The sequence below is a fragment of the Serinus canaria genome, chromosome 4A, assembly GCF_022539315.1.
Source record: "Serinus canaria isolate serCan28SL12 chromosome 4A, serCan2020, whole genome shotgun sequence".
Taxonomy (NCBI): domain Eukaryota; kingdom Metazoa; phylum Chordata; class Aves; order Passeriformes; family Fringillidae; genus Serinus; species Serinus canaria.
The window spans coordinates 5,227,813-5,254,664 of record NC_066318.1 but is presented as its reverse complement, the minus strand read 5'-3'; the positions used below and the strand labels follow the sequence as shown (position 1 = coordinate 5,254,664).

General features: G+C 59.9%; 3 protein-coding genes across 3 annotated transcripts; 1 reads left to right on the top strand and 2 right to left on the bottom strand.

The window, feature by feature from the left end:
- Nucleotides 1–561: 561 nt before the first annotated feature.
- Nucleotides 562–5,837, bottom strand: P2RY4 (pyrimidinergic receptor P2Y4). Its single transcript, XM_009090410.4, has 2 exons — nucleotides 5,678–5,837; nucleotides 562–2,214 (listed from the first exon to the last, which is right to left on the bottom strand). Exon 2 carries the CDS (start codon nucleotides 2,196–2,198, stop codon nucleotides 1,074–1,076), a length of 1,125 nt encoding a protein of 374 aa, XP_009088658.1. The 5' UTR covers nucleotides 2,199–2,214; nucleotides 5,678–5,837; the 3' UTR covers nucleotides 562–1,073.
- An 854-nt stretch (nucleotides 5,838–6,691) lies between these two features.
- Nucleotides 6,692–15,338, bottom strand: LOC103816565 (phosphatidylinositol 3,4,5-trisphosphate 5-phosphatase 2-like). Its single transcript, XM_050974527.1, is given in 28 exon segments — nucleotides 6,692–7,387; nucleotides 7,467–7,548; nucleotides 7,664–7,819; nucleotides 8,015–8,102; nucleotides 8,246–8,334; nucleotides 8,419–8,535; nucleotides 8,618–8,707; nucleotides 8,807–8,888; nucleotides 9,119–9,207; nucleotides 9,436–9,535; nucleotides 9,613–9,751; nucleotides 9,912–10,008; nucleotides 10,117–10,254; nucleotides 10,257–10,289; nucleotides 10,292–10,452; nucleotides 10,454–10,667; nucleotides 11,048–11,150; nucleotides 11,327–11,433; nucleotides 11,602–11,716; nucleotides 11,799–11,906; nucleotides 12,052–12,138; nucleotides 12,260–12,347; nucleotides 12,473–12,610; nucleotides 12,687–12,804; nucleotides 12,883–13,015; nucleotides 13,548–13,611; nucleotides 14,492–14,912; nucleotides 15,060–15,338. Coding segments are annotated over 27 exon segments (3,426 nt in total). The 5' UTR covers nucleotides 14,629–14,912; nucleotides 15,060–15,338; the 3' UTR covers nucleotides 6,692–6,834.
- A 93-nt stretch (nucleotides 15,339–15,431) lies between these two features.
- Nucleotides 15,432–26,102, top strand: ARR3 (arrestin 3). Its single transcript, XM_050974528.1, has 18 exons — nucleotides 15,432–18,762; nucleotides 20,017–20,066; nucleotides 20,477–20,507; nucleotides 20,837–20,897; nucleotides 21,239–21,283; nucleotides 21,548–21,747; nucleotides 21,857–21,916; nucleotides 22,159–22,226; nucleotides 22,503–22,638; nucleotides 22,718–22,802; nucleotides 22,910–22,982; nucleotides 23,487–23,624; nucleotides 24,025–24,108; nucleotides 24,370–24,393; nucleotides 24,472–24,524; nucleotides 24,921–24,930; nucleotides 25,734–25,736; nucleotides 26,003–26,102. The coding sequence occupies exons 2-18, from the start codon at nucleotides 20,050–20,052 to the stop codon at nucleotides 26,100–26,102; spliced, it is 1,188 nt and encodes a 395-aa protein (XP_050830485.1). The 5' UTR covers nucleotides 15,432–18,762; nucleotides 20,017–20,049.
- Nucleotides 26,103–26,852: the final 750 nt, after the last annotated feature.

Sequence of the window (26,852 nt, the reverse complement as noted above, 5' to 3'; positions counted from 1 at the left end):
ACTGGGCTCAGGAGGGACGTCTCCTGCTCTCTCTGCTCTTGGATCAGTGGTGAGTGAGGGTCTCTCTGGGTGGGACAGGGATGTGAGGCTGGGCTGGGCCATCCCTGGGGCCATCTCCTTCCCCTGGGTAGCTCTTGTGGGACGTGGCTCTGTGTGACTGGTGTGGTTGTTGGGTGTGACACCCCAGTGACACCCTGGGCACCCCTTTCTTAGGCATGTGCTGGAAGGACTTGCAGGGACTGATGGGGACAGGGACTTGTAGGGACTCTTGGGGCTCTTGGAGTGGGGACAGCCCTATCCCATTCCTGCCAGGCTGGCCTGGGAGAGTCAACAGCACTGATACCAATCTCAGCATGCTGCTCTGCGCAGGCACTTGGTCAAACAAAAGGGCTGGGTAAACATTTGTGGAGCAAACACCCATAAAGGGAAATTCCCAAGGACCTTCCTGTCCCTGCGGGAGCTCCAGCTCATCCCTCCAGACCTGCCCCACAAGATTTTCTCTGGGGTGAGGATGATTGTCTTGTCCCTCTTCCTTATGCTGCAGGGAGAAACAGGCCTGAGTGTAGAGAGGGGAAGGGGCTTTATTGGGGGTCATGGGCAGCAAGTGCCCCAGGCCATGTCCCTCCCCCTTTGCTGAGGCCAGCAGTGTGACAGGGACATCTCTGAGAATCCGCCCAACACGGGCTCTGTCCCCAGGTTCAGTCTGGTCCCTGCATGTCACCACTGAGTCACCTGGAAGAGCTGTGCCTGCCCAGGGAGGCACCAGTGTCCTTTTTCTTTAGTGACTTGTCAGCCCCATGCGTCCCCAGGAGTTCAGGGATGGAACAGCAGCCTGCTGCCCCAAAAGAGCCTCCTCAGTGTCCTCTCCATTCCCATGAGTGCCCAGGGGCTCTCCTGCCCTGACCAGCACCAGCACCCTCCTCCCATGGTCTCACAGGGCTGGGACCAACCTGGGGCCTCCAGCCCTCAGCCCTGCAGGGCTGGGCAGGGACAGCTCAGGTCTGGGCACTTGTCAGTGCCCTGAGGGGCTGCAGCTCCTGGAGGGAGCTCCAGGGCTGAGGCTGCGGACCCCCTCAGCACCCGCCCCCGCTGTGTGCGGTCCCGGTCCCTCGGGTGACACTGGCCATGTGGCTGCCATCTGTGAGGCTGTCTGCGAAGGGTGACACCAGGGCCAGGTCCAGCGTGGGCACAGACTGGAGGCGCTGGGTGGCCCCGCGGCGCAGCCGGCCCCGGTACTTGTCCCCGGCCATGAAGTACAGGATGGGGTCGAGGCAGCTGTTGATGCTGGCCAGTGGCCGCGTGATCTTGTAGCTGAAGTTGATGATGTTGAGGGTCCTGCAGTCAGCCTGGAAGTAGCGGGAGGTGTAGTAGAGGGTGCGGGTGATGTGGAAGGGCACGAAGCAGATAGCAAAGACAGTGAGCACCACGATGATCATCTTGATGGAGCGCCTCTTGTAGGAGGGCATGCGGAGGCTGGGGCTGGAGAAGCTGGGCTTGCAGAGCCGCTTGGCCATCAGGCAGTAGCACAGCACAATGACCAGGAAGGGCACCCCAAAGAGCAGGGCCATGATGGAGGAGCTGTAGTGCACATAGTGGTCAAACTCCTCGGGCTTGGTGGTGTCGTGGCATAGGGTGGTGTTGCCCTTGGAGCTGGTGGTGACGAAGATGAGGTTGGGGATGAGGCAGATGATGACCACGAGCCAGGCAGCCACGCAGATGATGCGGGCGTGCTTGGTCTTCACCCACTTGAGGGAGCGGATGGGGTGGCAGATGCCCACGTAGCGGTGCACGCTGATGCAGGTGAGGAAGAGGATGCTGCTGTAGAGGTTGGCATAGAAGAGGAAGCGCACGATCTTGCACAGCCCTGTCCCGAAGGGCCAATTGTTGCGATCGGCGTAATAATAGACCAGGGTGGGCAGGGACAGGACGTAGAGCATGTCTGAGAGGGCCAGGTTGACCATGTAGGTAGTGGTGGCATTCCAGGGCCTCATCCGGGAGATGAACATCCACAGGGCCCAGGAGTTGAGGGGCAGCCCCACCACAAAGACGATGCTGTAGGAGATGGGCAGCAGGATGAACTTGAACTCTTCGTCGAAGACACACTTAGCCTCAGGTGCTGCTGTGGTGTTCCCCCCTGGCCAGGGAGCCGGCGTCAGTGTCCACAGGGAAACTGGGAACATCCTCACTGAAGTGGCCATGGTGTGCCAGCCAGACCTAGGGAGCAGTTCATAAAAGCACACTAGTCACTGATCCCGACCATTGTCAGGCACAAAGCGTGGAAAGGAGCCAAAGCTGCCAGATTTTCTCCCCCTCCAGGAGCTCCGGCCACTTGGATGGTTCTCTGGTTTTTCTCAACTCGCACGTGAGGAGCCGGGGCGGGGGAGAGCAGGCTCGGCCAAGCCTCCAGTCCGCAGCCCCTGCACAGATACCCATTAATAACACATTAATTACTCCTTTGAGCTGGTGCAGGGAGCCGGGAGCGGGCTGGGGACAGAGCCCGCACCGGCCCCGCCGGGCACAGCCCCACGGCCGCCGAACAATGAGACCCTGATGGGCACCAGCAGCCCCCAGTTGGGGCTGGCACAGCCTCTTGGAAGCTGCCTCAGCCTAATTGGCACCATCCTGACAATGCTGCTGCTCCCGGAGGGCTCCTTGGGAGAAGAAAGGCGGGAGGAGAAGAAAGGCTTGTCTGGGGGAATGTTGTGGCCCGGAGAAATCCTGGGGGGGGTTGTTAAAGGAGCTTTTGGGAGAGAGAGTCCCTGGACAGCGAGGAACTGCTGGCTGCTGGGTGTTTTCCATAGGGAAGGATGAGTTGAGCCCTGTGGAGAGGAGCTGCCAGAGTCAAGTCCCAGCTCAAGGCAGAGCAAGCTCACAAGGCAGGCAGGACCCTCCTGGCTGTGCTGGGATCAAAGGCTGGGATCTGTGGACTCCTGGGAAGTCTGCATGAGGACAAGCTGTCAAAGTTCAGAGCTCTCTTCTTGAAAGAAAAGGAAGGGTCTGCCACCTCCGTGATGTCCAGCAAAGGACTGGTAAGGGCTGCCTGGAACTTGGCCCCTCCACACTCTCCACCATCCCTGGTGAAACGACTCCTTCAACAGAGGATGGATGCTTGGATGAGTAACTTGGGAGCAGGAGCTGCTGTGCTGCTGGCAGAGATCAGGGTGTAGCCAAAACCATATTTGATTGACAAAATTCCTTTTGTTCAGAGCTCACCCAGGAGGTGACAGGCACCAGGACAGGGGAGGACTCAGGGCTCAGGGATGCACTTTAGCTGGAGCTGGTGCTGCAAGGTGGAAGGACACATCCCCTCAGGCTCCTTCATTTCTTGGCTCCCTCATCATCCCCTCCTGTTTCCCTTTTCCCTGAGGATGTGCAGGCTTCTCCCAGCAGGAATAGCTTTGGGATGTCTCTGTGGGATCATCCCTGCCATACCCTGCCTGGAGAGATAGCTGGGGTTGACAGAGATGCTCATAAATGACTCAGCAGGCAGATGGGACAGCGGAGGCCCCTCCAGCCCTGCTCCTGGGGCTCTGTTTGAGTTGCGGGCTGAGCTCCGGGCCCACATCCAACACCCTGCAGCTCCTGGCCCGCCACAGCTCCTGCCTTTATTGCAGGGATGAGTTCAGAGAGCAACAGGCAGGTCCTGATCAAACATTAACAGTGGGGAGAACTTGGTTTGTTTTCTCAGAACTAGGAGGGAAAACGGGCGGTAGGAAAACCTGGGCTTGCAAGCGGGGTGCCAGTGGTGGTCCTGGCCTGGCAGCCACATGTCCCCAAGCTGCTGAGGACATGAGGGACCAAGAGATTTTGTTGCCTCTTCCAACCTCTGAGTGCAAGGGAACACAAAGCCTTGAGCCTGAGCAGAGCAGAGCTGCTGCAGGATCAGTGTTCGTGACACAGGTCACCAACCAATTCAGATGTGGAGAAGAAAGTACATAAAAGTTAATAATCAAGTGTGAAAAATACATGAGGAAAAATCCTGAGCAGCTGTGAACTGCTGGACTGCTCAGAGGAGAGCACAGGCACCCTCAGCTTCTGGCAGCTGTTACAGCCTGAGCACAGTCAGCAGTGGGATTTAACCATTCCCAAGCACATTCCTTTGAGGATAACCACCAAAATATAGAAACGCAGTTGACATTTGGCAAGTTATATCTTAACAACTTTCTTGCTTCGTTATCTTAGTCATGACCAAAATCAGTGATTGAAATTAATGAGTCATATTAGTCTAGCCTGAGGACACATCACCACCAGCCCCATTCCTATTTCTTGCTGACATTCCTAGCAAAACAATCCTTGACTGTGGTTTTTGAAGAGAGATCAAGGTGTGAACCAAGAGTTGGGATTGATTGTTGGAGCAGGAAGGAGATGGAAGGTGCTGCAGGGAAAGGACTTGAAGCAGGGAGGTGGAAGGTGCTGTAGGAAGAGATGATGCTCTTGTTCTGCCCATTTTGGGGATGTCCAAGGAATGCTGCAGAACCCCTTGTCCATGGCAGGCACATCCCCCAGGGATGGTGTCTTTGGAGTGGTTTTCCCCAGGAAGCAGCAAGGGAGGTCCTGGAAAATGCAGCAAGAGCCATGGGCCAGTGGGAAGGGGCAGGGGCCAGCCATGTGACACAAGTTCAGAGCACATGATGCCCTTGGCCACAGGATTGGCAGCTTTTCCCTGGCTCTTGGTCCTGCAGAGGTTCCCAGCCAGAACTGTCCTTTGGTCCTACTGGCAGCACCAGTCCTGGTGGGATCCAAGGTTTCCCCCAGCCCTGGGGATTCAAGGAGGTGTTGGAAAGGCTCCAGTAAAATGGAGGAGTGAGACAACACCAGAGCAGAACCTGCCCTGGAGCCAAAGTCCTGCTGGTGGGACAGGATAGGAATGGTGGTGCTGGGGACCATGGAGCAGAAGCAGGAGCTCGGAGAGGGGAGGTGGGAGCGGATTTTGGAGCAGCTGCCAAGAGATGGGTGAGCCTGGGACCGGCTGCTGCTGGAGCATGGGAAAAGCAGGGCTTTTCTCCTCGCCTAAGCCCTTGGAAATTGCAAAACAAGGAGAAATTATGCAAAACATCCTGCAGAAGGACCCTTGTCCCTAATCGCCACGTGGTTGGTGCAGCCAAAGCCCCGGCACAAGGGGATGTGACCTAATTCCAATCCTTCCCCTTGCCTGGAAGAGCAGCCAAGGCACGCTCTGCCGGGACACCTCCCCAGGGACCCAGGGACACCAGTAGGGTCGGGTGTTTCCCTTGCTGTCCACCCCATCCCCTGCCCCGAGGTGACCCTGGGCAGGGTGGGGGTGAGGGCTCCTTTCCAGCCTTGCTGGGCTGGCCCTGTCCCCCACCTCGCTGAGAGCAAGTAGGAGCCCACAGGTCAGGCTGAGCCACGGCAGCACTAGGGCAGCTCCAACCCATGATGAGACAGGGATTTGGGGGAAGGAGAGGAGGGGGCCACACTGGGACAGATGAAGGCCCTCAGTGACAGTGGAAGGAGGTGGCATGTTAGAGAGGAGGAGGTACAGAAGGATTTGGGGTGGTGGAGGGCTGGTGAGAACTGGCTGACCCCCACCCTGCACCCACCCAGACCTGCAGATCCCATCTCTGTCCCTCACCCCCAGAGCCCAGCTGGGACCTCGTGACTATTGCAGGGCTGTCCCTCCCGGCTGTCACCAAACACAGGGGCTGCCCCGGCTCACCTGCACACCTGGGCGGCTCTCAGGAGTGGGGCCTCCACGGGGAGAGCCTGTTCTCCACGCGGGACGGGGCCATGCCGGGAGTCTGCAGGCGGCCCTGGCCGTGCCCTGTCGGGCCGAGTGTGCCCTCTCCCGCTTCCCGCGGCCGGTAGCAAAGTGCCCAGGGAAGGCAGGGCTGGAGGCGGGCAGAGGCGGAGGCAGGAGCTGCCGCAGGGCTCAGCCCCACTGCGCTCCCATCCCTCTGTTGCCCAGGCTTTGGGCCACCTGCAGCCCCCGGACGTGGGGCATGGTGGCCTCCCCAATGCGGTCACAGCCTTTTCTCAGGAACACCGCAGCCGGTCAACCACGAGGGCATAGCCCCTCACCCATGGGCACCGTGTCCCCCCCGCTCATGGTGATCACAGGGTCCCTCCCGCCCATGGGGACCGTCACTTGTGGTCACTCAACCACAAGGTCCATAGTCCCTCACCCATGGGCTGTGTCCCTCTGCCCACGGTGACCACGGCTGGTGTCTCACGGAGGTCACAGTCCCTCAGCCACGAGGGTCACAGCCCCCATCCCTGGGGCCCGTGGCCCCTCACCCGCCCCAGGACAGCCCTCCTGTCCCGCTGGCCCCGGGATCCCGCAGTGCCCGCGGGGCTGTTCGCTGGCCCCCAGCCCTGAAGGGCGATGCTGGGGACAAAGGTGGCCACTGCCACCTTGAGGCCAGCCCGGGCATCGTGTTTCCAAACCGGGGCCACTGCGCGTGTCGCGCAGCCAGGACACTGCCGGATCGATCGGCGTGTCCCTGTGTTTTTGAGGGGGTGCCCCTCTGCCAGTGCTGGGCAGAGCAGAGCGGGCGGGTCAAGGGCAGTGACACCCGTCAGCTTTGCGATGGGCAAGGGCAGCCTCGAGGGCTGGGATGTGCAGGGTTCCCATGGGATGGGGAGAGCTGGGAGCAATGCCTTGGTGTTTTCTCCACCTGGCTCGGCACTTTTTCTGCCTGCTCTTTTGTAGAAGCAGGTGTGCAAACACACACCCAGTCCCTGACGATTTATTCTGGAGAGTGAGAGCAAAGGGAAGCAAAGGGAAATTCCTCCGGGAACACCGTCTGAGCAGGGCTGGGCAGGAGGGAGCAGCTGCGAGGGCACCAGGGTGCGCAGGGCCGGGCACAGCTGTCGCTACATCCTGGCAGGCTGCAGGTCGGCGGGAGGAGCAGGCTGAGCCTCCAGGTCCAAGGCACCGAACGCTCCCCGCTTCCCGAGCGGCCTCGGCGCCTCCCGAGAGGGCCGCGGTGGCGGCTCCAAGGCGTGCTGTGTCTGCCGCCGTGGGAGCTCCTGCCTGTCCCCCCTGCACTGCGGGGACACCTGCTCCAGCTGGCTCAGGTGAGTGGCCAGATACAGCGAGCAGTCGCCCAGCCCCAGCGCATCCCTCGTCAGGACAGCCGACTTGGGTCTCTTGTGGTGGCCCGCTCTCGGGGGGCTGAGGGGATGCCCAGGGGACGGGCTCAGTGGCCCACAGCGGGGCCGGCCACACCACGACTCCTCCTCTGAGGGCAACGGGACTCGCCGTCCAGCGGGGCTCCGGCAGCGCTGGCCCCCGGCCGGGCCCTCTGCCTGTTTCCTGGGGGCTTCTCCGGGGGCCGGGAGCCACGCGTTGGGCACTCCCTCGAAGATGAAGTAGGCAGGGTTGGTGTAGCCCGTGGCCGGCTCCGGGAGGCTGCGGGGGCGGCTCCTGCGAAGCACAGAGAGGGAAAGGGCTCAGCATCCCCCCCACCGTGGGGCTGCGGCACGGCCGAGCCCGCCTGGGGTACCTGAGGCGCTGCGGGGGTGGCTTGGGACACGTCGGGGGCTCTGCCGCCGGCTCAGCATCCTCCTCCTCAAAGCTGATCCACTCTGCAAAGGCAGCGAGGTCTGGCCTCACCCCACGGCCGCGGGCCAAAGGGCAATGTGGCCCAGGATGTCCCCGAGCCCAGGGCACCAGGAGGGGGCTGCGCGCGGCCGCCGTTACCGTAGAGCCTCTCGCGGGTGCCGCTCCGGCCCCGGGGGACCCGGACCCGCATCCAGCCGCGCACGGAGCCTGTCTCCTCCCCACGGTGGAACAGGAACGTCTCGAACTGCTGAGCCGTGGTGCTGATCGCTGACCTCAGGGCGAGGCAGCACTCGCCTGCGGGCACAGCGTCAGCCCCCGGGGCGCAGGGGACACGGGAGCCCCCCGTGAGCAGCAGCTCCCGGAGCAGGGTGGGTGCCAGGGTCCCTCCTGCCAAGCTCCCAACCTCACACCCAGCAGGCTGTAACCTGAGGTCTGTGCTTAGCATCCCCCTGCCACCATGGTGGCCCCAGTGTCACCATCCCCACATACCGTAGGACTCGCAGCTCTCCACGCCCTTGATGCTGAGGAGCAGGTGCTGGTCCCCCAGGTACTCCAGGTCAGGCAGGATGGGGTTCAGCTGTGCACAGAGAGGACAGGCTTGGGGGGGCTGCCACGGGGTGGGGGGCACAGGGGGGGTGATGACAGCTGCAGCTCCCCTTGGGACTCAGGGTACAGAGCCAGAGGCAGGGATGGGAATGAGGATGCTCCAGGGCTGCCTACCACAGGCAGATGCTTGGAGGACCAGCCCAGCTTGAGGAACCCAGGGATGTCACAGTTCTGGAAGGTGTTCTCCCCGCTCCGCTGCACCTCTGGGGGGGGACAGAGGGGCACACAGCTCCAGCCAGGCTAGGTCACCCCCACAGTCACGCCCAGCACCCCAGGCACCCCCTCACCCTCCAGGCAGTAGGAGTGGAACTCGATGTAGCACTTGCTGTGGCTGGTGGTTTTCAGGATCACCTCAATGCTCTCCCACTCAATGCAGGCCAGTGCCTCTGGGCCAGAGCCAGGAGCTACAGACAGATCCTGGAAGGTCAGGGTGTGCCAGGGCTCACCCCAAACCTGGCCCAACAGGTGACAGACCCCAGCCCTTACCCTCCTTGGGCACAAACTGCGACGTCACTCCCACCTCAAAGGTGGCAAAGACAGGTGAGTGATCACTGGTCACGATGTCATCGGTGCAGCCTGGATGGCAGGAGGGGCAGCTTGGGGAGGGTCCCAGAGCCCTGGGGTCCTGGGCAGCACTGGCCACCCCTGCTGCTGTGTCCCCAGGGTCTCACTCACCGTAGGAGTTACAGACCACGTGGGTCTCTGGGTGTGACTTCCACAGGATGCGGTCACACCACGAGGGCACATTGATCCTCATCTACAAACAGAGAAAGCAGCTGGTCCAGCAGCCTCTCAGGTCTGGGTTCCCCTGCCTAGAAGAGCATCCCAGCACCCCAAAAGGTGAATTCCATCCTGCCCAGACCCTGGTTTGGTAGGGAACAGGCTAATGTAGCTGTGGGGACTGAGCATCACCACGCAGCCCCCTCAGCACCCTGCTGTCCCTGTCCCCAGAGAGGTCCTGCTTGGAGGGAGGCCTCTGGAACTCACCCCTGTGGGCTTGGACTTCTGCCACACGTAGGTGTCCCGGGTGCCCCGCTCGTACCGGTACGTGGGAGGGAAGGAGATGTCACCCTCACCTGGAATCAAGATACACAGGTGGCATGGGAGCCATGGTCCCTGCCTGTCCCATGGGGTGTCATGTTCCCCACAGCAGGCTCACACCCATGGCTGGCTCCCCTAGCCCAGTGCACACCAAGGTCCCCCAGGCTCTCAGCATCTCGTGCAGGGCTGTGCCGGAGAGGGGACTTTGAGGGCTGGGGGGACTGTCACAGTGGGAGGAGCAGCACCCTTGTCCCCACACTCACTGAACCGTAGGAACACCTTGTTCTTCTCCCGCTCCATGTTGAGCTGGTCAACAACCAGGAGGGCTTGAAACTCCTTCTTGACGATGTGGGTGAGGATGTCCTGTGCCAGGGAAGGGACAGTGGCTCCCTGGGCTCCTCTCCCCCGCTGTCCCTAGCCTGTCACCCGCAGGGTCTCACCTGCACATCCATGTCCAGGCGGTAGTTGAGGTCCCCGAACCAGAAGAGGTGGGTGAAGCGCAGGGTGAGGTCGAAGCCCCCCAGACGTTTGTCCCCCAGGGCCAGGGAGTGCAGGATGTCACTGTAGTTCTGGTTACGCCTGCAGGGGGACAGCAGCACCGCATGAGCCATGCCGTGGACACCTCACTCTTATTCTATTCCTGTTAGGTGGAGACAGGGACAGCCCCTCAGGGCTCCTCCAAGCCCCTGAGACACCCACCTGCCCCGTGGCAGCCCCACCCTCCCCATCCCTGCATCACCTGTGGGTTTTCTCGCTGCCAGAGGCCAGGTGGCAGTTGACGAAGCCGAAGGACGTCCCATTGAAAAGGAAGGAGACGCCCACAGCTCCCTTGTTCCCTGCAGGGATGGGCCACCACTGAGCTCTGGGGGAGCCCAGGGGTCCTGTGCTGGCCCTCAGGCTGTCCCCTCCCTAAGGATCATCTCCCAGCCCCATCCCCTCCCTACCCAGCGTGTTGGCAATCCCAGTTTTCACGCTGGAGGTGTGGACGTGGCTGATGCGCCGCTGGTGCTCTGGCTTCACCAGCACCACGATCTTGATGCTCCACAGGCACTGCAGGGCCACCTGTGGTGGGGCAGGGGTCAGCCTGCCTGCCCCCCATCCTGCCCCACAGCCAGGAGGATGGGGCTGGACACACAGGTAGGTCAGCATGACCCTGACTCCTGGGGACAGCACTCGTGGAGGCTGTGGGGCACAGGATCTTCCCTGGGCTGATTTGGGGTGGGGGAGGAGCTGTAGGGCGATGGCTGCTGGTTCCCAGCCCCCCAGGCCTGCCAGGGGCTGGCTGTGCCCGCCGTTACCACTCGGTAGTCGATGGCCATGAGGGTCTTGAGGGAGGCGCAGAGGAATTCAACCCACTCGCGGTCGCCCAGGGAGTTCTCCTGGGTGCCGATGACGTAGATGTCGTGGGGGATGCAGGCTGTGGTCTCGTCCTGTGTGCGCCCCAAGCCCCTCGAGGTCAGCCAGGAGGCCAGGGAGCGGGGTGGGGGCGTGCTGCCTGCGGGCAGGGACATGGGTCACACAGAGGGGACATGCCAGCATCCCAAGATCCTCTCTAGCATAGCCCTGCCCATCTCCAGGAGCTGCCTGCCAGCCCTGTGGATCAGCTGTGTGCATCCCAGAGTAGTGCTGGGATTTACAGCCCAAAATCCTTGTGATATCCCTGTTCCTCTGTCTCCCCAGTACCCTCCAAGTGAGTGGATTGCCACAGGACAGAAAAAGCCCATGGCAGCCAGATTGGTTCTTCTCCAGCCTCCTCCTGAAACTGAACATCAGCTCGGACCTGAGGTTTCCTGAGACACCTCCCAAAACCCAGCCAGGCTCACAAAGAGCCAAAACAACCTCCAAGGACAAGGCCACCTTCTCCAGGCCCCTTACCCATATTCCATGTCCCGACATAGACCGAGATGATCTCAGGCTCATCCAGGTTGGAATGCTGGATCTTCATCAGCTGCAGCAGCTGGCAAAAAGCCTCTCGCTTCTGCAGGATGGTGAGGGTGTCTTAGAGAGATGGGGGGCACAGCACCCCAGGATCAGGTGGACCTCAAACCCAGGTGTAGGAGCCAGCTTGCAGAGGTGGTCATAGTCCTGAGACCATTGATTTGCTGCTTCCCATATTCCCCCAGGACACATCGTGGGCACGGCGGTGCTGCTCACCCGCGCGTTGGGGAAGATGAAGTCCCTGCTCAGGCTCTTCTGGCTCTCACGGGCACACACCAGCCTCACCTTGCTCTGCACACTCTGGTATTTGATCAGCTGCAGGACTGAATGATGGGGGTCAGGGGAGCATGGTGGCCCCACCTGCCACCACGGGGCAGTGTGTGGTGTGACAGGCCATCTGGCCCATCCTTGTGGCATCAGGCCTATGGCGGGGAACCCTACAGCCCCAAAGAATGCCAGGGGTAGTCAGCAGGAGTGCAGCAGCTCCTTACTTTTATCCTGTGGGATCACCTCCTCTGGGGACCCACTGCCTCGCTTGGTGACAGTCACGGTCCCCGACTCCACATCCACCGTCAGGGCCGCACGCTGTGACTTGCCCACCTTCACCTGCACACAGGAACGTGGCTCTGAGCTGTCCCCACACCTGCCCTGCAGTGACACCGGGGTCCCTCCGTGTCCCCAGGCTTACCTCGAAGTTCTGCTCGGCCAGGGGCCTGGCAGCTGGCAGGGGGGCCATGGCCACGCTGGGCAATGCCAGGTTGTGCCTTGTCACCGTCTCCTGCAGTGACTTCAGCACCTGCCAAAGGGACAGGCAGTGTTCTGGGAGCACTGGGACAGCTGGGAGGCCTGGGCTGTGCTGCCACCAGAGCTTGGGGTGGCAGAGGGGCTAATTTAGGAGGGGGAGCTGTGCCTCCCCCTGCACCATGACTGGGGTCAGGCACCTTCTTCTCCAGCGAAGAGAGGAGGTGGTTGACAGTGGAGATCTTGTTGAGGAGCAGCTCCAGGTCTGGGTCGCTGTTCAGGAAGCCCTGAAGGGGAGGATGGATAATTTTGGAGCAGCACGGTGGCACTGGAGTGGTGAATTCCTCGCTGTGGGTCTGGGCTGCTCCACAAGATGAGGAGGTCCCTGGGGGCTGTGGGGGCACTCACCTGCTCCCTGGCCGGGCTGCGTGGGGACACAGGGGAGTCGAACACCCTGGCCAGAGTCTCCAGACCCGCCAGCGTGAAGTCGATCTCGCTGCAGGGGAGGAGAGAACCGGGGGTGTGGGCGTTTCCCGTGCCTTGACGCGACACAGCCACCGAAAGGGGACGGGTACCAGGTGGGTGGCCCCGCTCCAGCCCCACCGTCCCCAGGCCACTGACCTGTGCAGTGCCCGACAGGCAGTGGCGAGCGCGGTGCTGAAGTGCCGCAGCTGAGGGTGCCCGTGGCACAGAGCCTCCAGGTCGTGCACGTGGTGGGTCAGGTACTCGGCCATGAAGCCCATGAAGTCACTGGCCGGGCTGGGAGAGGGGTGGACACGAGGTTCTCCCCTGGGCACGACCACCCCATCTCCCGGGGCAGGCAGGGCTGCGTTACCTGCAGTGGACCTGCTCCTGCAGCCTCTGGTGCAGCTGCTGCGGGATGTGGGTTCGGCTGGAGCGGGGAGCGCCGGGACACGACACTGTGTGCCCCCAGCCTCGGGCATCTTCCCCGTCTGTGGGCAGAGTCAGCAGCTCAGCGGGACCCTCCCCGCTCCCAGCCTAGCACAGCCCCCGGCCCCTCCACGGCTCACCCGAGTCCTCCTCCGGCCGCGGGCGGTGCACAGGGTGCAGCAGGGGGGCCACCAGCCCGTTGTTGGGGTGCTGGTAGGCACCGATCAGGTCGGGGAGGGTGCGGAAACACTTGGCTTGGATGCCCTGGATGGTCTGGGGAGGCAGAGCAGGGGAAGCACCATCACATCCCCTCCTCTGCCAGGGCAGCCCCAGCCTGCTGTGTCCGGTGGGTCTGTCCCTCAAAATGTGCCCGTGGTGAGTTGGAAGGGCCAGCTGGACACCGCACCCACGGGGGGAGGAGCATGGAGACATCAGCCTCCTTCAGCAGACGGGGATGCTCCCTGCGGGCACCCAGGATGCTCTTTTTAGGGAGCAGGAAGGGCAGCTGCAGAGAGCTGGCTACCAGGAGAAACCCCGAGGGGACATTGAAGCGAGGACAGACCCCGAGTGAGGACAGGCACCATGGTGCTGTGTGGCCAGGCGTGGCAGGAAGGGACAGTGTCGGGATGCTGTACAAAAGCAGCTCCTCCCGAGCTGGTGTGGCTGCAAAGCACCCGCATCCTGCAGCTCGTGCAGAAAACAAACCACAGGCTGATGCCACCTCGCCGGGGAGGGGGACGAGCACCCCGGGCCCTGCACAGCTGCATCCTGCCCACGCCCACGCCCAGGCCGGGGGTGCACCCACCTGCACGGAGAGCAGCCCCTCCTCATCGGGGAGGATGCGGTAGGTGTAGACGTGCCTCTGGAACCTGGAGAGAGCAGGTGAGGGCCCCATTCTGCTGCCCTTGGCAGTGCTGGGGGCCCAGCCCTGAGACAAACACCCTGTCCCCTCTGCAGGAAGAGGAGCTGAGCCAGCATTTCTAGAAATAAATCATCACCCCCAGCTCACAGTCTGCAGGAGGATGTGCAGTGTCCCCCTGCTCCCAACCAGCCCGGGACAGCTGTGACTCCCCCAGCACTCACTGGGGGAGCACCCACAGTGCCGTGTCTTTGGGCCAGGCAGAGCCTTTGCCTTGCCAGTGCCCATCCCTGCCCGTGCCACCATCCTGTGCCACCAGCCTGGACTCTGGCTTGTGCCCTGCACCCCCAGAGCCCAAATTTGCAATTTGTCTTGCACAAAGAGCCAGAGCAGTGAAGGAAAGGGGGTGCATCCTGCCAAACCTGCCCACACAGACATGTGACAGCAGGCAGGAAGGGTGAAGAGCAGGAAGGGTGCAGGCAGCAGTGCACTCAGGGGCTGCACACCTGGTTCCAGGGGTGGGGATGGCAACAGGCCCCATCTTGGGGGCTGTAGCCCCAAATCCCCAGCATGGGAGATGCTCACAGGCCAGCAGGCAGCCCAAAACAGCTCAGTGTGCCCTGGATTTGGGGTTACCCATTCAGCAGCCATGGTGCTGGGCATGGCTGTGGGTCCAGCCTTCATCCTGCTCCCAGGGACACGGCTCCACTGCCCTGATCCTGATCACTCAAACCTCGGTGCCAGGGAGCTGCCACCCCGCCCACCCCACCCACATCCCTGCAGCTCTTCCATGAGCTTTTGGTGGTGCCTGGAGCAGGGAGAAGCACAGAGGGAGGCAGGCAAAGGACAAAGACACAGTAGCCACAGGCAGAGGCAGGGCAGGGACTCACAGGAGGCACAGGGCATATGCCCCCTTCACCGACTCGCTGTCCCGCACCAGGAAGGAGCCGTCCCGCCCAGTCTTGGCCAGCAGCTCCTCGGCCACCACCTGGCTGATGTCGCGGTGGTACCACCGTGCTGCCGCCATCCTGCCGAGCCGTGTCCCCGTCCCAGAGCCACATCCAGCTCAGCAGGGGCCGCTGGCAGTCACGGGGGCTGCTGGGGCGGGTGTAGGAGGGGGTGGCGTGGGGACACCGGATCCCCGGCACTCGAGCGTGGCGCTGGCTGCAGGTCCCGGCGGGTGACAGGGAGCCACCGAGGTGATGCTCATGGGGACAGGGTGCCCTGCGGCCGGGCAGCGTGGCAGGAGTACCGGTAGGGCAGCTGGGGGAGGCTGGGGGTCCGGATGATCCTCATCACGGAGCCTCCAGCCTGCAGGGAACACGGGGCAGATCAGCAAGCGCTTCTCTCCTGGTGGCAGGTCACAGGAAAAGCGGCCCTGGGCCACCATCCGGGTGCGCGGCGAGGACAGGCCATGCTGGTGGCACCCAGGGGTCCGACCTCACCCGACCCACTCACCGTCCCCCTCAGACGCCCTGCGGGGCTCCCGTGGCTCCTGTGGGGTGCTGCGGGCAGCGAGCTGAGCTTTTGGGGTTCAGCCGAGCGGGAGCGGGGCCGTGAGGCTGCTGGGCTTCCGCCGGTGGGTCACACCGGCCCCATCGGGGCGGCAGCTCGGGGTCACGCAGTGCCCACCGCGATGCCCTCGGTGTCCGTCCCACGGGCCGCCCCCCGCTCGGTGCTGCTCGCTCGGCACCGCGGCGGCCGCGCTCTTCCTCCTTCTGTGCGCCCCGCTCTCTCCGGCCCCAGAGCGGCCTCCTCGCTCCTCCTCCAGCCCCGCTACCGGGGCCAGGCAGCGGCCACGGGGGCTCGGCACGGCGGGGACAGCGGGGACAGCCCCGCGGCGTGCCCTGCCTCCACCTGCTCCCTGCACATCCTCCCCGGGGATGCGGGATGGGCAGAACCCTGGGAGAAGGCACTGACAGAGGTGCAGGATGGCAGAAAGCCCTGGAAATATGTTTGGGGTGGTGGGCAAGGCTTGAGCTTCCCACTCCTGGGGACCTGCTGTCCGCCTTGGGGCTGAGCTCTGCCCTTGGCAGGAGGAGACAGAGCTGCGGGTGCCGGGCACCCACGGTGGCACTCATGTCACCACACCTGTGTGTGCCCTGCCTGCAGGGAGGAGGGAATTTGGGTTCGGGGTTCCCAGGAAGGGGTCGGGAAGGAGGGAGACTTTTCCCAGCAGGACAGGGTTTGGAAAGCACCGCAGGTCCTGGGTGCAGCTCCAGAGGTTTTACTCCTCGTGGCCGGAAGCGAGTGGGCCCGCACGCGTGTGGTGGCTCGAGCTGCCAGGGTGATTAACAGCAATTAATTACAGATGAGCAGCAGTCACCGTCTGCTGTCCAAGTGCCTGGCAGCTTCAGAGCTGCTCAGGAGATAGATGAGAAGCAGATTCCTGCTGGAGGAGGATGAGGATAAGGATGAGGATGGAGCACTGTGCCAAGCCACACTCCTGACTGTTCCAAATCCTTGCCACCACTGCACATCCCTGCAGCCCTGGGACAGTGCTAAGGGACTGTTTCCCCCACCTCCTGCCCCAGCCCTCTAGCACAGAGGTGACAAAACGCCTGTGAGGCTTCCTCCTGACTTCTCAGCCTTGAGAGGAACCTGTGGCCAGGCCAGTGAGAAGTTGGGCCACCTGGTTTATTTTGGGCTGGTGTTCCGGTCACACAGCAGTGAGTGCATCTCTGCCCAGCCCCTGCCGGGGGGACACACAGAGGAGGCAGGTTTGTGTGGGCTGGACACACCCATCCTGCTGGAGTCCCAGTCCCAGCAGTGCTGCTCCATCCCGTTACTTAACAGCACGGCAGTAACTCCTGGCAGGCGTGGAGGTGCCTGTCTCCTGATTAATGCCATCCACGCTGCTTAATCCGGATCAGGGGAGAAAGCCCAGGAGCTCTGAAGGGCTTTGGGAAATCAGCAGTGCCTGCTGTGAGTGTTTATGTAAGGTGGCCATGGTGTGCAGTGCCAGAGGCGAAGCTGGGACCAAGCCAGAGGCACCTGGCAGCTCTGCCAGCACCTGGGCACAGGTGAGGTTGGGAAGGCAATGTGGGCTCAGCAGGGCCAGGCTGCTGGGGGCTCTGCCTGCACCAAGGCTCCCTCCAGAGCCTGTGGATGCAGGAGGCCCCGTGGCCCTTCCCTGGGAAGGCAGGACACTCCATTGGGACAGAGGGGTGAAACCACCACGCTCCACCAGCCCCATGCCCACTCTGGTATCCTGCCCCTCTGGAAGTGGCTGAGCTGTGCTTCACACAGTGCATGTACCTCGAGGGATGGTGGGATGAGGAGGTGAGAGGAACCTCTGGCCATTCATTGCACAGGAAGAAGCCTCTTTCATTTCCCTATTTTGAATTCTGCTTCCTTCCCCAGTGCTTGGTTTGGAGCACAAGGAGAATGTGGGAAGGGATGTGGGCTCTGTCCATCTCCCCACTGTTTTGGGGAGGGGAATCATCTGCTCCCCAGACTGGGCAAGGCTGAAACCACCCAGCTGGGATTAGGCTGAGCTGAAGGGACCCAAGGTGAGCCCTGCCCTCCACCTCACCACACTGTGCAGACCCTGCAGAGCCAGTGGGTGGCCCTGGTCACAGACCTTTCATTAAGAGCGTAAGGAAGAACCACAAACAAAGCACAGGATTAAGTGCCCAAGGCACAGTGCTGGGGGCCCTGGCCAGGCTGAGGGTGTCCAAATGGGGCTGCCTCCTCCTCCTCCTCCTCTTTCACCTGCCAGTGTGAAGGTCACAGTTCACGTGTCTCCCTGACTGTGGCAAAAATAGCGCCCGTTAATCTGGAACCTAAGCAGCTCTCCTGTGTGCAATTAAAGAGATCACAAGTCTCGGCCCCAGGGAACGTGTACTGGCACCTAAAGCCCTGGCAGTGGGGCTGCTGGGCATGGCATGGCATGGCATGGCATGGCATGGCATGGCATGGCATGGCATGGCATGGCATGGCATGGCGGCTCCCACTGGCCCTGGGGGAACAGGTGAGCTGTGTTGGGGAGGAGCTGGTACCCAGGTGACAAATATTGTTGAGCTGATGCAGGGGCCTGGGAGGAGGCACAGCTCCTACAGGGATATCCTGATCCCAGTGCTCCGTTCTGGGGGTTGAGAACGAACTGAGTGCAGCCCCAGAGGAACGGCTTGAGTGGTGCTGGAGGTGAGGAGGGTGAATGGGGCATTGCTGGAGCAGTTTGTAGCTGCCCTGGGCTGTCCTTGTGCCCCATCCCTAGAGCCATTCCCACAGGAGGGTATCCCACACAATGGCTGTGGCAGGGTTGCAGTGGGAATTCTGCTTGCCTGACAGCCATATGGCAGAGCCACTTTGGGCTTTCCACAGTCTCCTCTTTTCTGCAGCAAACATGGAGTTAATGATACACTAATTGGGTCAGGCAAGGCCAGCCTGGAGTTATGAAATGTTGCTGGGCTGGGCATGCTGTGCTGGGGACAGTGGCAGCTCTGTGTCCCACCCACCAGGGGTAGCTGGTGCTTCCCTCTTGGTTCAGGGAGGTTGAATCCTGCCTTCACCCCATCCTCTTGCACAGCAGTGTCCCCATGGGGAGGGTGTCCTCTGTGCCCTGGGCCATGGCAGGTCACCTCTAGGTGAGCAACCTCATGGGCACCTTGGCCATGCAGGGAGCTGCTTGTGCCTCCATCCTTCTGTTATCCATCCAGGAAGGGGAGGGAGAACTCCAGGCTGGTCCCTCCTCTTCCATCTCTATCCAACCCCATGCCCAGGCCCATCCCATCTCCCCTTGCCATAGGAGCAGCTGCAGAGAGCCCCTGTGACAATCTGCTCCTTCCCACCAGGAGCAGAGCTTCCACCTCAATTACCATCACCTTGCTCCTAAGCCCTCTTTGCCAATCCCTCTAAGCTGCTTTCCCAGGGCTTCAGCAAGAGATGTATTTATAGCCCACTCTTACTCATGAAGCGTCTCCCCAATTAATCAACTAATAGGATTCTTCCCTCAAGTCCCTCTGCCCGAGCACTCACAGACACACAACCCCCCCCAGCCCCAGCCAAGGCTGAGTGGGCGAGATCAGATGCCAGGGGAGGGACAGCCAGGGGGGATATAAGAAGCTGCAGCACTGGGAGCAGCCTGTAGTGGCTGTGTGGCACTGGGAGCTGCTGGGAGAGGAAGAGAAGTGCGTCTGTCTGTCCATCCACCTGCCAGGTGAGTGCTGCCTGCTCTGTTGCCTGGGCCCTGCCATGGTCCCAACCCTCAAACCCCCAGGGTTCTGAGGGTTTGGAAAACAGGGCAAGGACACTGGTGCTGGGTTGTGGCTGGAAGGAGGGTGGTTTACAGCTGAAAAATTGGGTAAATGTGGACGAAAAGGATTCCAGTGTGGCCAAAGGACGTGGTGGAGGGGTTGGGTACTGGTGTGGGACAGCTGAGCCAAGCCAGAGAGGGTCTGAGTTCCCTCTTTGGGGCTTGGGAGATGTAGAGCAGGAGTTCAGCTCTTCTCCCCTCCACCTTTCATCGCCTCATCCACAATTCCTGGGGTCTGGAGGGAGCCAAAACTCAGCTCCCACTCCCTTTGCACCTTCTCACCCTGTGAGGATTCCCAGGCTTCACATCCCACAGCACCAAAGGACCTCAAAGATCCTGAGCTTGGGACTAATCTCTTGTCTTCCTGTGGGGAAGAGAATAATCCCCTCACTCCCATGGCCATTTCTTCTCTCTCACCAGCTTCCCTGAGCTTGTGTTCAGAGGCAACACTGTCCACGTGCTCCTGGGGCTTAAAATCCTGCCTGGTCTTAAGCTGTGCTCATGTCAGAGCTGCCTATCCCTAAGAGGCTGAGCTCATCCCATTTAATATCCCAGAATCAGCTGGTGATCAGTGGGATCTTTACAGGTTCCTCCTGGACACAGGCTCAAGCCAGCAGAGCTTGGGCAGGGCTGGGCAGCTCCAGCCCCACTCCCAGCATAAAGGTTGGGAATGGGGGAATCCTGTGCCCTGAGACCCCTCTTTCCATGGGCAGTTGAACTTCCCTTGACTTTTCTCCCTGGGTTTTCCTCACCTTCCTGTGAGTGACAGGACAAAACAAGCCCATTCCTACCACTGAGCCATGACAGCCAATTTCCAGGAAAAACTCTTAAAACTGAGACTCAATAAGGCCTTTTGTTCATTTTCTTGCCTTTCCCAGTCTTGAACCTGCTCCATTAGGAATCACCCCTCTGCTTCCTCTTTTCTGGAGCAACCCTCTCTCACTTCCTCTCATCTTTTTGGTGGGGAACAAGCTGGCTCAGCTGCCATGTGCTGCCCCAAAGCCAAACCTGGAGCTCCCAAGTTCTGCAAAGGTGGTAGTGCTCTGTCCTGAGGGCTCTACAGCTTGTTGGGAGGTGCAGGATATTGTATGGTGGCCATGGCTGGGGTTGCCTCTTCCCCAGCACCTCATCCAGTGCTTTCCCTGTTTCTCTCCACAGATTTCCTTGTGGACATTCCTGCACTGAGTTAAAATGGCAGATGGATCAAAGTAAGTATCTTTATTGATTTATTTACCTGGAATTGGGATGGAACAGGCAGGAGGAGAGGGGGAAAAGTGAGACCCCAGCTCCAGCCCAGATCTGGTTCTCCCAGGGGCTGGAGCTCCCTGTGAGATCCCATGGAGCTGTCATGGAATTCTGTGCTGGTCTTTCTCACTTGCCCTTAAGACACAGAATCCCCCCACTCCTCCATGGTTACCCTGAGCTCAGGAGCACACCTGGGGTATCCACAAAGGGTGGGTTTGGCCCTGAATTTGCAGGGCATGGAATTCCCCAAGGACTGGACACCTTGGTAGGGCTCTTGGCGATGCAGAACCTTTGTAGGGCAGCCCATCATCTCCCTGTGCCCCATCCAGCCTTGTCCAAGGCATTCCCAAACATCTGTCTCTTTCCTCCACAGGGTTTTCAAGAAGACCAGCCCCAACAGCAAGGTGAGTCTCTGTGCCCTGTCCCCTCATGTGGCCAGCCCAAGGCTTGGGCTGTGCTGGGGTCCCTCTGGGCTGGATCTGCCCACAGGATCCAGGCTGGGTCTGCCTCCCCTTTGAAATCTGATTGATTCCTGGACCTGCCACAATGCCACTGCAGGACTGGCTTTTCAAAACAGAAATTAAAAAATACCCTGATATGACCCCTTCAAGGTGATTCTGGTCCAGCCTGGTGACAAACCCCATGACACAACTCAGGGCTTTGAAATTTGGGCCAATGCAATGGCAAACATTAACTTGTTTCCTCCCTTCTTTTCTCCATGTGCTGCTTCCAGCTCTCCCTGTACCTGGGGAAGAGAGACTATGTGGATAATGTGGACTCAGTGGAATCTGTTGGTGAGTGGGGCAGTGCCCAGCACTGAGGGGGAAGTACAGGCTGAGGAGGCCAGCCCCAGTGTTCCAGGCTGCTGGTAGAGCAGGAAGAGCAGCTCTGGAAGAGCAAATGCCATGTTTTCCAGCAAATATCCTTAGGAAAATTAGTGGGGAAGGGGACAAAGTCCCTTTGCAAAACAACCCAGCCACACTGCTGGAGGAGGCATCACCATCCCCCTTGGCAGCAGCTCTCTCAGTCACCCTCCAGCTGCAAAGTGATTATTTGGGTTTAAAAAGCTGTGTTTTAGCAAAGATCTTCCCAGGCAGCTGAGCTCACCTGTCATTCCCTTTTTGCTTGTTTGCAGATGGTGTCTGCCTGATCGACCCGGAGTACCTAAAGGACAGAAAAGGTATTGAAACAGAAATACAGCATGAGGGGAGGGGATGGCACCAGCCCAAAGCTGGGGCTGTGCTCAGGCTAGAGCTGCTCCATGTCACCTACAGCTCGTTGTCCATCAGGACCATAGCAGCAAAGGACATGAGGGATCCTGTTCATATTTAGTGTCTGAGGAAGTCTCATTTCTGCTGAAGAGTTTATGAACAGTTTTTCTTGGCTTTTTATTCACCCCCTGTGCCTCCCCTCCCTTCCCCTCGTCCCTGTCCTCCTGGCTCAGTGTATGTGACGCTGACCTGCGCCTTCCGCTACGGCCGCGATGACCTCGACGTGATCGGCCTGACCTTCAGGAAGGACATCTACGTGCTGACCACCCAGCTGTACCCACCTGTGCCAGACCAGGCCCCCAAAACCCTCACTCCTCTGCAGGAGAAGCTGATGAAGAAGCTTGGGGAGAACGCCTACCCCTTCACCTTCGAGGTAGGGGCTGCTCCGCCCCTCCAGGCCATGTGGCTCCGTGGTGTCACCAGGGCTCAGCTCTGAGCAGGCTCTTTATTCCCTTTTTTCTCTCTTTCCCTACTCTGCCCAGATTGCCACCAACTTGCCCTGCTCCATCACTCTCCAGCCTGGGCCAGATGATGTGGGAAAGGTGAGCTGCTGTCCCCAGCCTGTGTCCCCTGGACCATCCTCTCTGGGAAGGGGTGGAGCTGTGGGGTGCCAAAAATGAGAATTGATTCTCATGGCTCATGGGGTGAGGGGTGGGAAGGGAGGATGGCTGGCATCAAGGCCAGAATCTCTGGGAATGCAGTGGGGGAAGGAAGAAAGACAAGGAACTTAAAGCTCAGGCAGCTCTGAGCCCCTCCTGCTCAGTGACCGCCTATGTTCCCCCAGGCCTGTGGCGTGGACTTTGAGGTCAAAGGATTTTGTGCTGAAAATCTGGAGGAGAAAATTCACAAGAGGTATTTTCAGGGGATCCCTTTTTGCCCTAAAACTAAACCACAGGATATTTTGGGGGTGACAGCTTAGACCTCATGCTGAGGGCCTTCTGTCAGCCTGTGCCATGCTTGGATGGGAAACTCTGCCTAAAACTGGGGCAGTGGTCCCTGTGTCACATCCTAAGAGCCAGGTGAAACGTTCACCCTTTGGCTAGAGACACTGTGAATTTCCTAGAGAATCCCTGTGACCCCTTGTTGATGCTGTGGGGGACACTGGGGGTGCCACCTGTGTCCCCACAGGAACTCCGTGCGCCTCATCATCCGCAAGGTCCAGTTCGCCCCGCTGCAGACGGGGCCGGCCCCGAGAGCCGAGACCACCCGGCAGTTCATGATGTCAGACAAGCCTCTGCACCTCGAAGCTTCCCTGGACAGGGAGGTCAGTAGGGACACTGTCCCCTCTGCCAGGGACAGGGACCAGGATTCTGGTCACATCACTGAGCCTCTTCCCCTTGCAGATCTACTACCATGGAGACCCCATCAATGTGACCGTCAACATCAACAACACCACCAACAAGGTTGTGAAAAAAATTAAGATCTCAGGTGAGAGAGGGGCAGAAGGGACATGTCCCAGCACCCATCACTGATAGAGATGGGGACTGTGAGCCCTTGCCATGTCACCAACATGGCTTCCCCTTGTCTGTCCCCAGTGGATCAGATCACAGACGTGGTTCTGTATTCTCTGGACAAGTACACGAAGACTGTGTGTACCGAGGAGATAAAGTAAGGGATGAGGGGTTGGAGGTGAAGTGGCATTTCTGGGAGGGAGGAAGAGAAATGAGGAAGAGGAGGAGGATGAGAGAGAGATGGGGACAAAGGATGTGACCGTTTTACACCAAGCAGCAAAAATGTTTGGGTTAGAAGAACAGGTGCAGAGGAAGCAGAGGACAGGGAAGACTGTGGACCACGTCCCACCAGCATAAGCTAGGGCTGGCTGGGAAGGTCCCTGGGGAAGGTGCACAGCTGCTCCCAAGCTTCTTCTTCTCCTCACTTTGCATTTTTGAGGCCAGACACAGCCTCTGCCACCCTGAGAATGAGGAGGGAGGGAGAAAGGTGGTGGGGAGAAAAAAGAAGTGGTTGTAGAGGGGAAAGAGAGGAGGGACGAAAGGAGGAAATGGCCCAGCAGCTGCATGGGAGGGCAGGGCTGGCCCTGCACAGGTGCCTGCAGTGATGCTGAACATCCCCAGACTGAGGCTGGCTCTGAGCTCTTCTCTCCCACCCTTCCAGTGAGACTGTGGCTGCCAATTCCACCTTCTCCAAAACGTATGCGGTGACCCCCCTGCTCTCCTCAAACCGCCAGAAGCGAGGCCTCGCTCTCGATGGCAAACTCAAGCATGAGGACACCAACCTGGCCTCCACCACCATGTAAGGGCTGCAGGGGCTTCCCCTGTTCCCCACCATGCCTTCCCCCACTTCCCCCTGCTCTGGGCTCCCACCAAGGGCCCCTGAGCCCACCCCATCCAGCTGGAAAATATAAAGATTTTGTGACATTGTCGCCTCTCAATCCTGTAGGAGAGATGTAACTTCCCAGTTCCAATGCTGTTCAAGGCTCCTGAATCCCTCTGCAGGGCTGGAAGGACCCTCCAGAACCTTCTCTGTGCCTTCCCCCCAAGTGCTCCCCTCTCTTCTCCTGCTCTCCTCCCCTGCTAAACCCCTGTGCACCCCACATGTTGCAGGACACAAACCCTGGCACTTCCATGGGGGGGGTGGATGGGGTCTGCAGGCAGCACTGCCCTCTCACTGTCCCCCTGTGCCTTTTTCCTAGCCTGAGACCTGGCATGGACAAGGAGGTGCTGGGCATCCTGGTGTCCTACAAAGTGAAGGTCAACCTGGTGGTGTCCCGAGGAGGGTGAGGCTCTGTGGGCAGGAGAATCAGGGGCTGTCATCTCGGGCTGTGCTGGGGGGTTTTGTACCCTGGGGAAATGAGAGGGCACGCACACCATGGGCCCCCTCATCCCTGCCCTGCTCCCCTGGGGTCACTGGGCTGCTGTCTGACCCCTACCCCACCACCTCTATTATCAACCATCTTCCACTTCAGTATAAAGCACAGTCTAATACCTCCCCTCCTCTGCCCTGGCTCATTTCTGTCCCTTCTCTCCTGCTGCCACAGCATCCTGGGGGATCTCACTGCCAGGTAAGGGGAGCTGTCTGTGGGGCTGGGAGTGGGGCTGTGCTGGGCAGGATCCTTGACAGAGCTGCTTTTTCCTTCCAGTGATGTTGGGGTGGAGATGCCCGTCATCCTCATGCACCCGAAGCCTGATGACTGTGAGTTGTGTGTGGGATGCTGCCAAAAAACAGCGGGAAAGAGGCACTTCTGGTTCAGGGGGGAGCTGGAGAAAACAACTCTGGTGCAGCTGCCCCAGTGCCAAGGGCCTTGCTCTGCCCTCTGTGGGATGGGCACAGCTGTCCAGCTGTCCTGGGGCAGGGTGGGAGCAGTTTTCCCAAGGGATGGGCACAGCTGTCCAGTGGTGCTGCACCCACCCGGTGTCCTGGAGCAGGGTAGGAGATGTCCTCTCCTTAGCACCCTTCTCACTGTCCCTCTTCCCAGGAAAACACCCAAGCATTGAGAAGAGCTATCAGCTGAAATGTCCTTTCTGTATTAACCTGCACATCTTTTCTCTTCCCCATCCCTTTTTCCCTGTGCTTATCACTGGAATACAGCTAAGCCAAGGTAAAGACATGTTCCCTCTAACACACAAACCACACAGATTCATCACAGATGGATGTGACATCTTGAAGTCACATCCTTGAATTAAACCACCCAGATCTCAAAGCCCTAAGCCTGTGTGACAGAAGCCACTCTCAGAGGCAGCAGGAGAGACCAAATCCTGAGATTGGGATATGTTCTGCAAACTCCCAGGGCTTATTTGACAAGTCCCTTTGCTGCAGCCACAGCAGCTGCAAGGCCAGGCCTTGCCCTGTCCCTCAGAAGCAGCTGGGAGTGTCTTCCAGCCACAAGTGCCATCACTAGACAAGATGTCTCCATGGTCTTGATCCCTATACAGAGTTCCCTGGGCTGCTGGAAGCCACGTCCCTGTGCCCCTGCACATTCCCCAGCACCAGAAGCCTCTTCTCCTCCCAAATCAGCTTCTTCCAGCTGAAGCCACAGCTGAGACTTCTTCCCTCTTGGAAGCTGCAGTGCCAAACCCATTCCTGACACCATGGCCAAAGGTTTTGTGTCTGGTTACACCCTGCAAGAGGATGTGAGCACTGGGATTTGAGCTCTGGGAAACCAGGCTGGAATTCCAGGCTTTCACACTTACCCCTTTCCCACCATCCCTTTCCCAGCTCACTGAGAACATGTAAACTTCCAAAGAGAAAATCTCTTGGTCTGTATCCACCATGGCTCATGCAGGTTTTGCCAAATCATTTCAAATTCCCAAGGTTTTGGAATCTCTTTTGCTGACTCTTTTTCTTCTGTTTTCTTCCCCACTTTTCACTTTGTGCTGTCACTCGCTGCTCACCTTTCTCCAGGAGGTAACTCAGCTCTTTGTTTTCTTTTCCTTGTTTTCCCTTGGGAATGCAAAATATTGTGTGAAAAACCACCAGAAGCTTCAGGCTTCACAGTGATGGGGCCTGGGTTTGTGTGCTGAGGCCAGACTGTGCTTCACAGACCTGAGTGTTCTGAGTGGGGTGACAGGGCTGGGGTGACCACTGTGCTGTCCCCATCAGGAGCAGGGTTTGGGCTCAGCAGGGATTTCCCCTCCTCTTGTGGGCTCACTGTGCTCTGCTCTCCCTTCCAGCGAGGAGGACATTGTCATCGAGGAATTTGCTCGCCAGAAGCTCAAGGGAGAGAAGGATGATGAAGACGAGAAGGAGGAAGCTGAGAAAGAGGAGAGCTAAGCTGCTGGCCCCCCAGGCCCCAGTTTGGGACACACCTGCCTCTAGTGTCCCCACTGTGCCACACCTGGCACAGCCCCCTCGGCCCCCAACAGTCCTTGTAGGTGTCCCCTCCTCACCCACTCCAAGCCCTGGTAGTGGTGGTGAGAGCTGCTGCAGCTCCTCACGGGCCTGCCATGCTGGAAAGCCCCACGGTGCTCCCTGTTCCCATGGGTGCCAGCACAGGAACAGGGACAGGGCAGTATGCAATTGCCCCGGCCACGCGCATCACCTGCGTGGCTGTCACCTGCCCGTGACATGTTGTGCACAGCTCTATGACATTGATACCAATAAACCCACCCGGTGGCCCGGTGCAGGCTCCGTGTTGTGCTGGGGTGGGAGCAGACGCTGCCTTTGTGCAGTAGAGGGGAGGACGAGGTGCTGCAGGAGCTGGTGCAGCCACTCCCGACCGGGCCCATCCGCGGTACAGCCGGGCCATCCAAGCAAGGTACGGCTAGATGCATTCTATACAGTCGCAGGATCTATCCTACAGTCCAATCCCGGTACAACCACGCCGGTACAGGCAGACCCCTACTGCTACACCAATCCCCGCTGCAGAGGGCTCCAGCCAAGCTACAGCCGGATCCGTCTCGCTACAGCCGGCTCTGCTAAAACACCCCCGCTACAGCCCGGGCACATCCCGCTCCACGCCGCAGCATCCTCGCCCCGGAGGCCGCCCGGTCGCTACGGCAACCGCCCTTCCAATCACCACGG

Bases quoted from the DNA above. Each gene is read 5' to 3' on its own strand.
- ARR3 (XM_050974528.1), top strand. The intron at 21,284-21,547 runs GTATTGAAACAG...CTCCTGGCTCAG, and splicing joins GTACCTAAAGGACAGAAAAG to TGTATGTGACGCTGACCTGC. The intron at 22,983-23,486 runs GTAAGGGATGAG...CCACCCTTCCAG, and splicing joins GTGTGTACCGAGGAGATAAA to TGAGACTGTGGCTGCCAATT.
- P2RY4 (XM_009090410.4), bottom strand. From the start codon at position 2,198: ATGGCCACTTCAGTGAGGATGTTCCCAGTTTCCCTGTGGACACTGACG.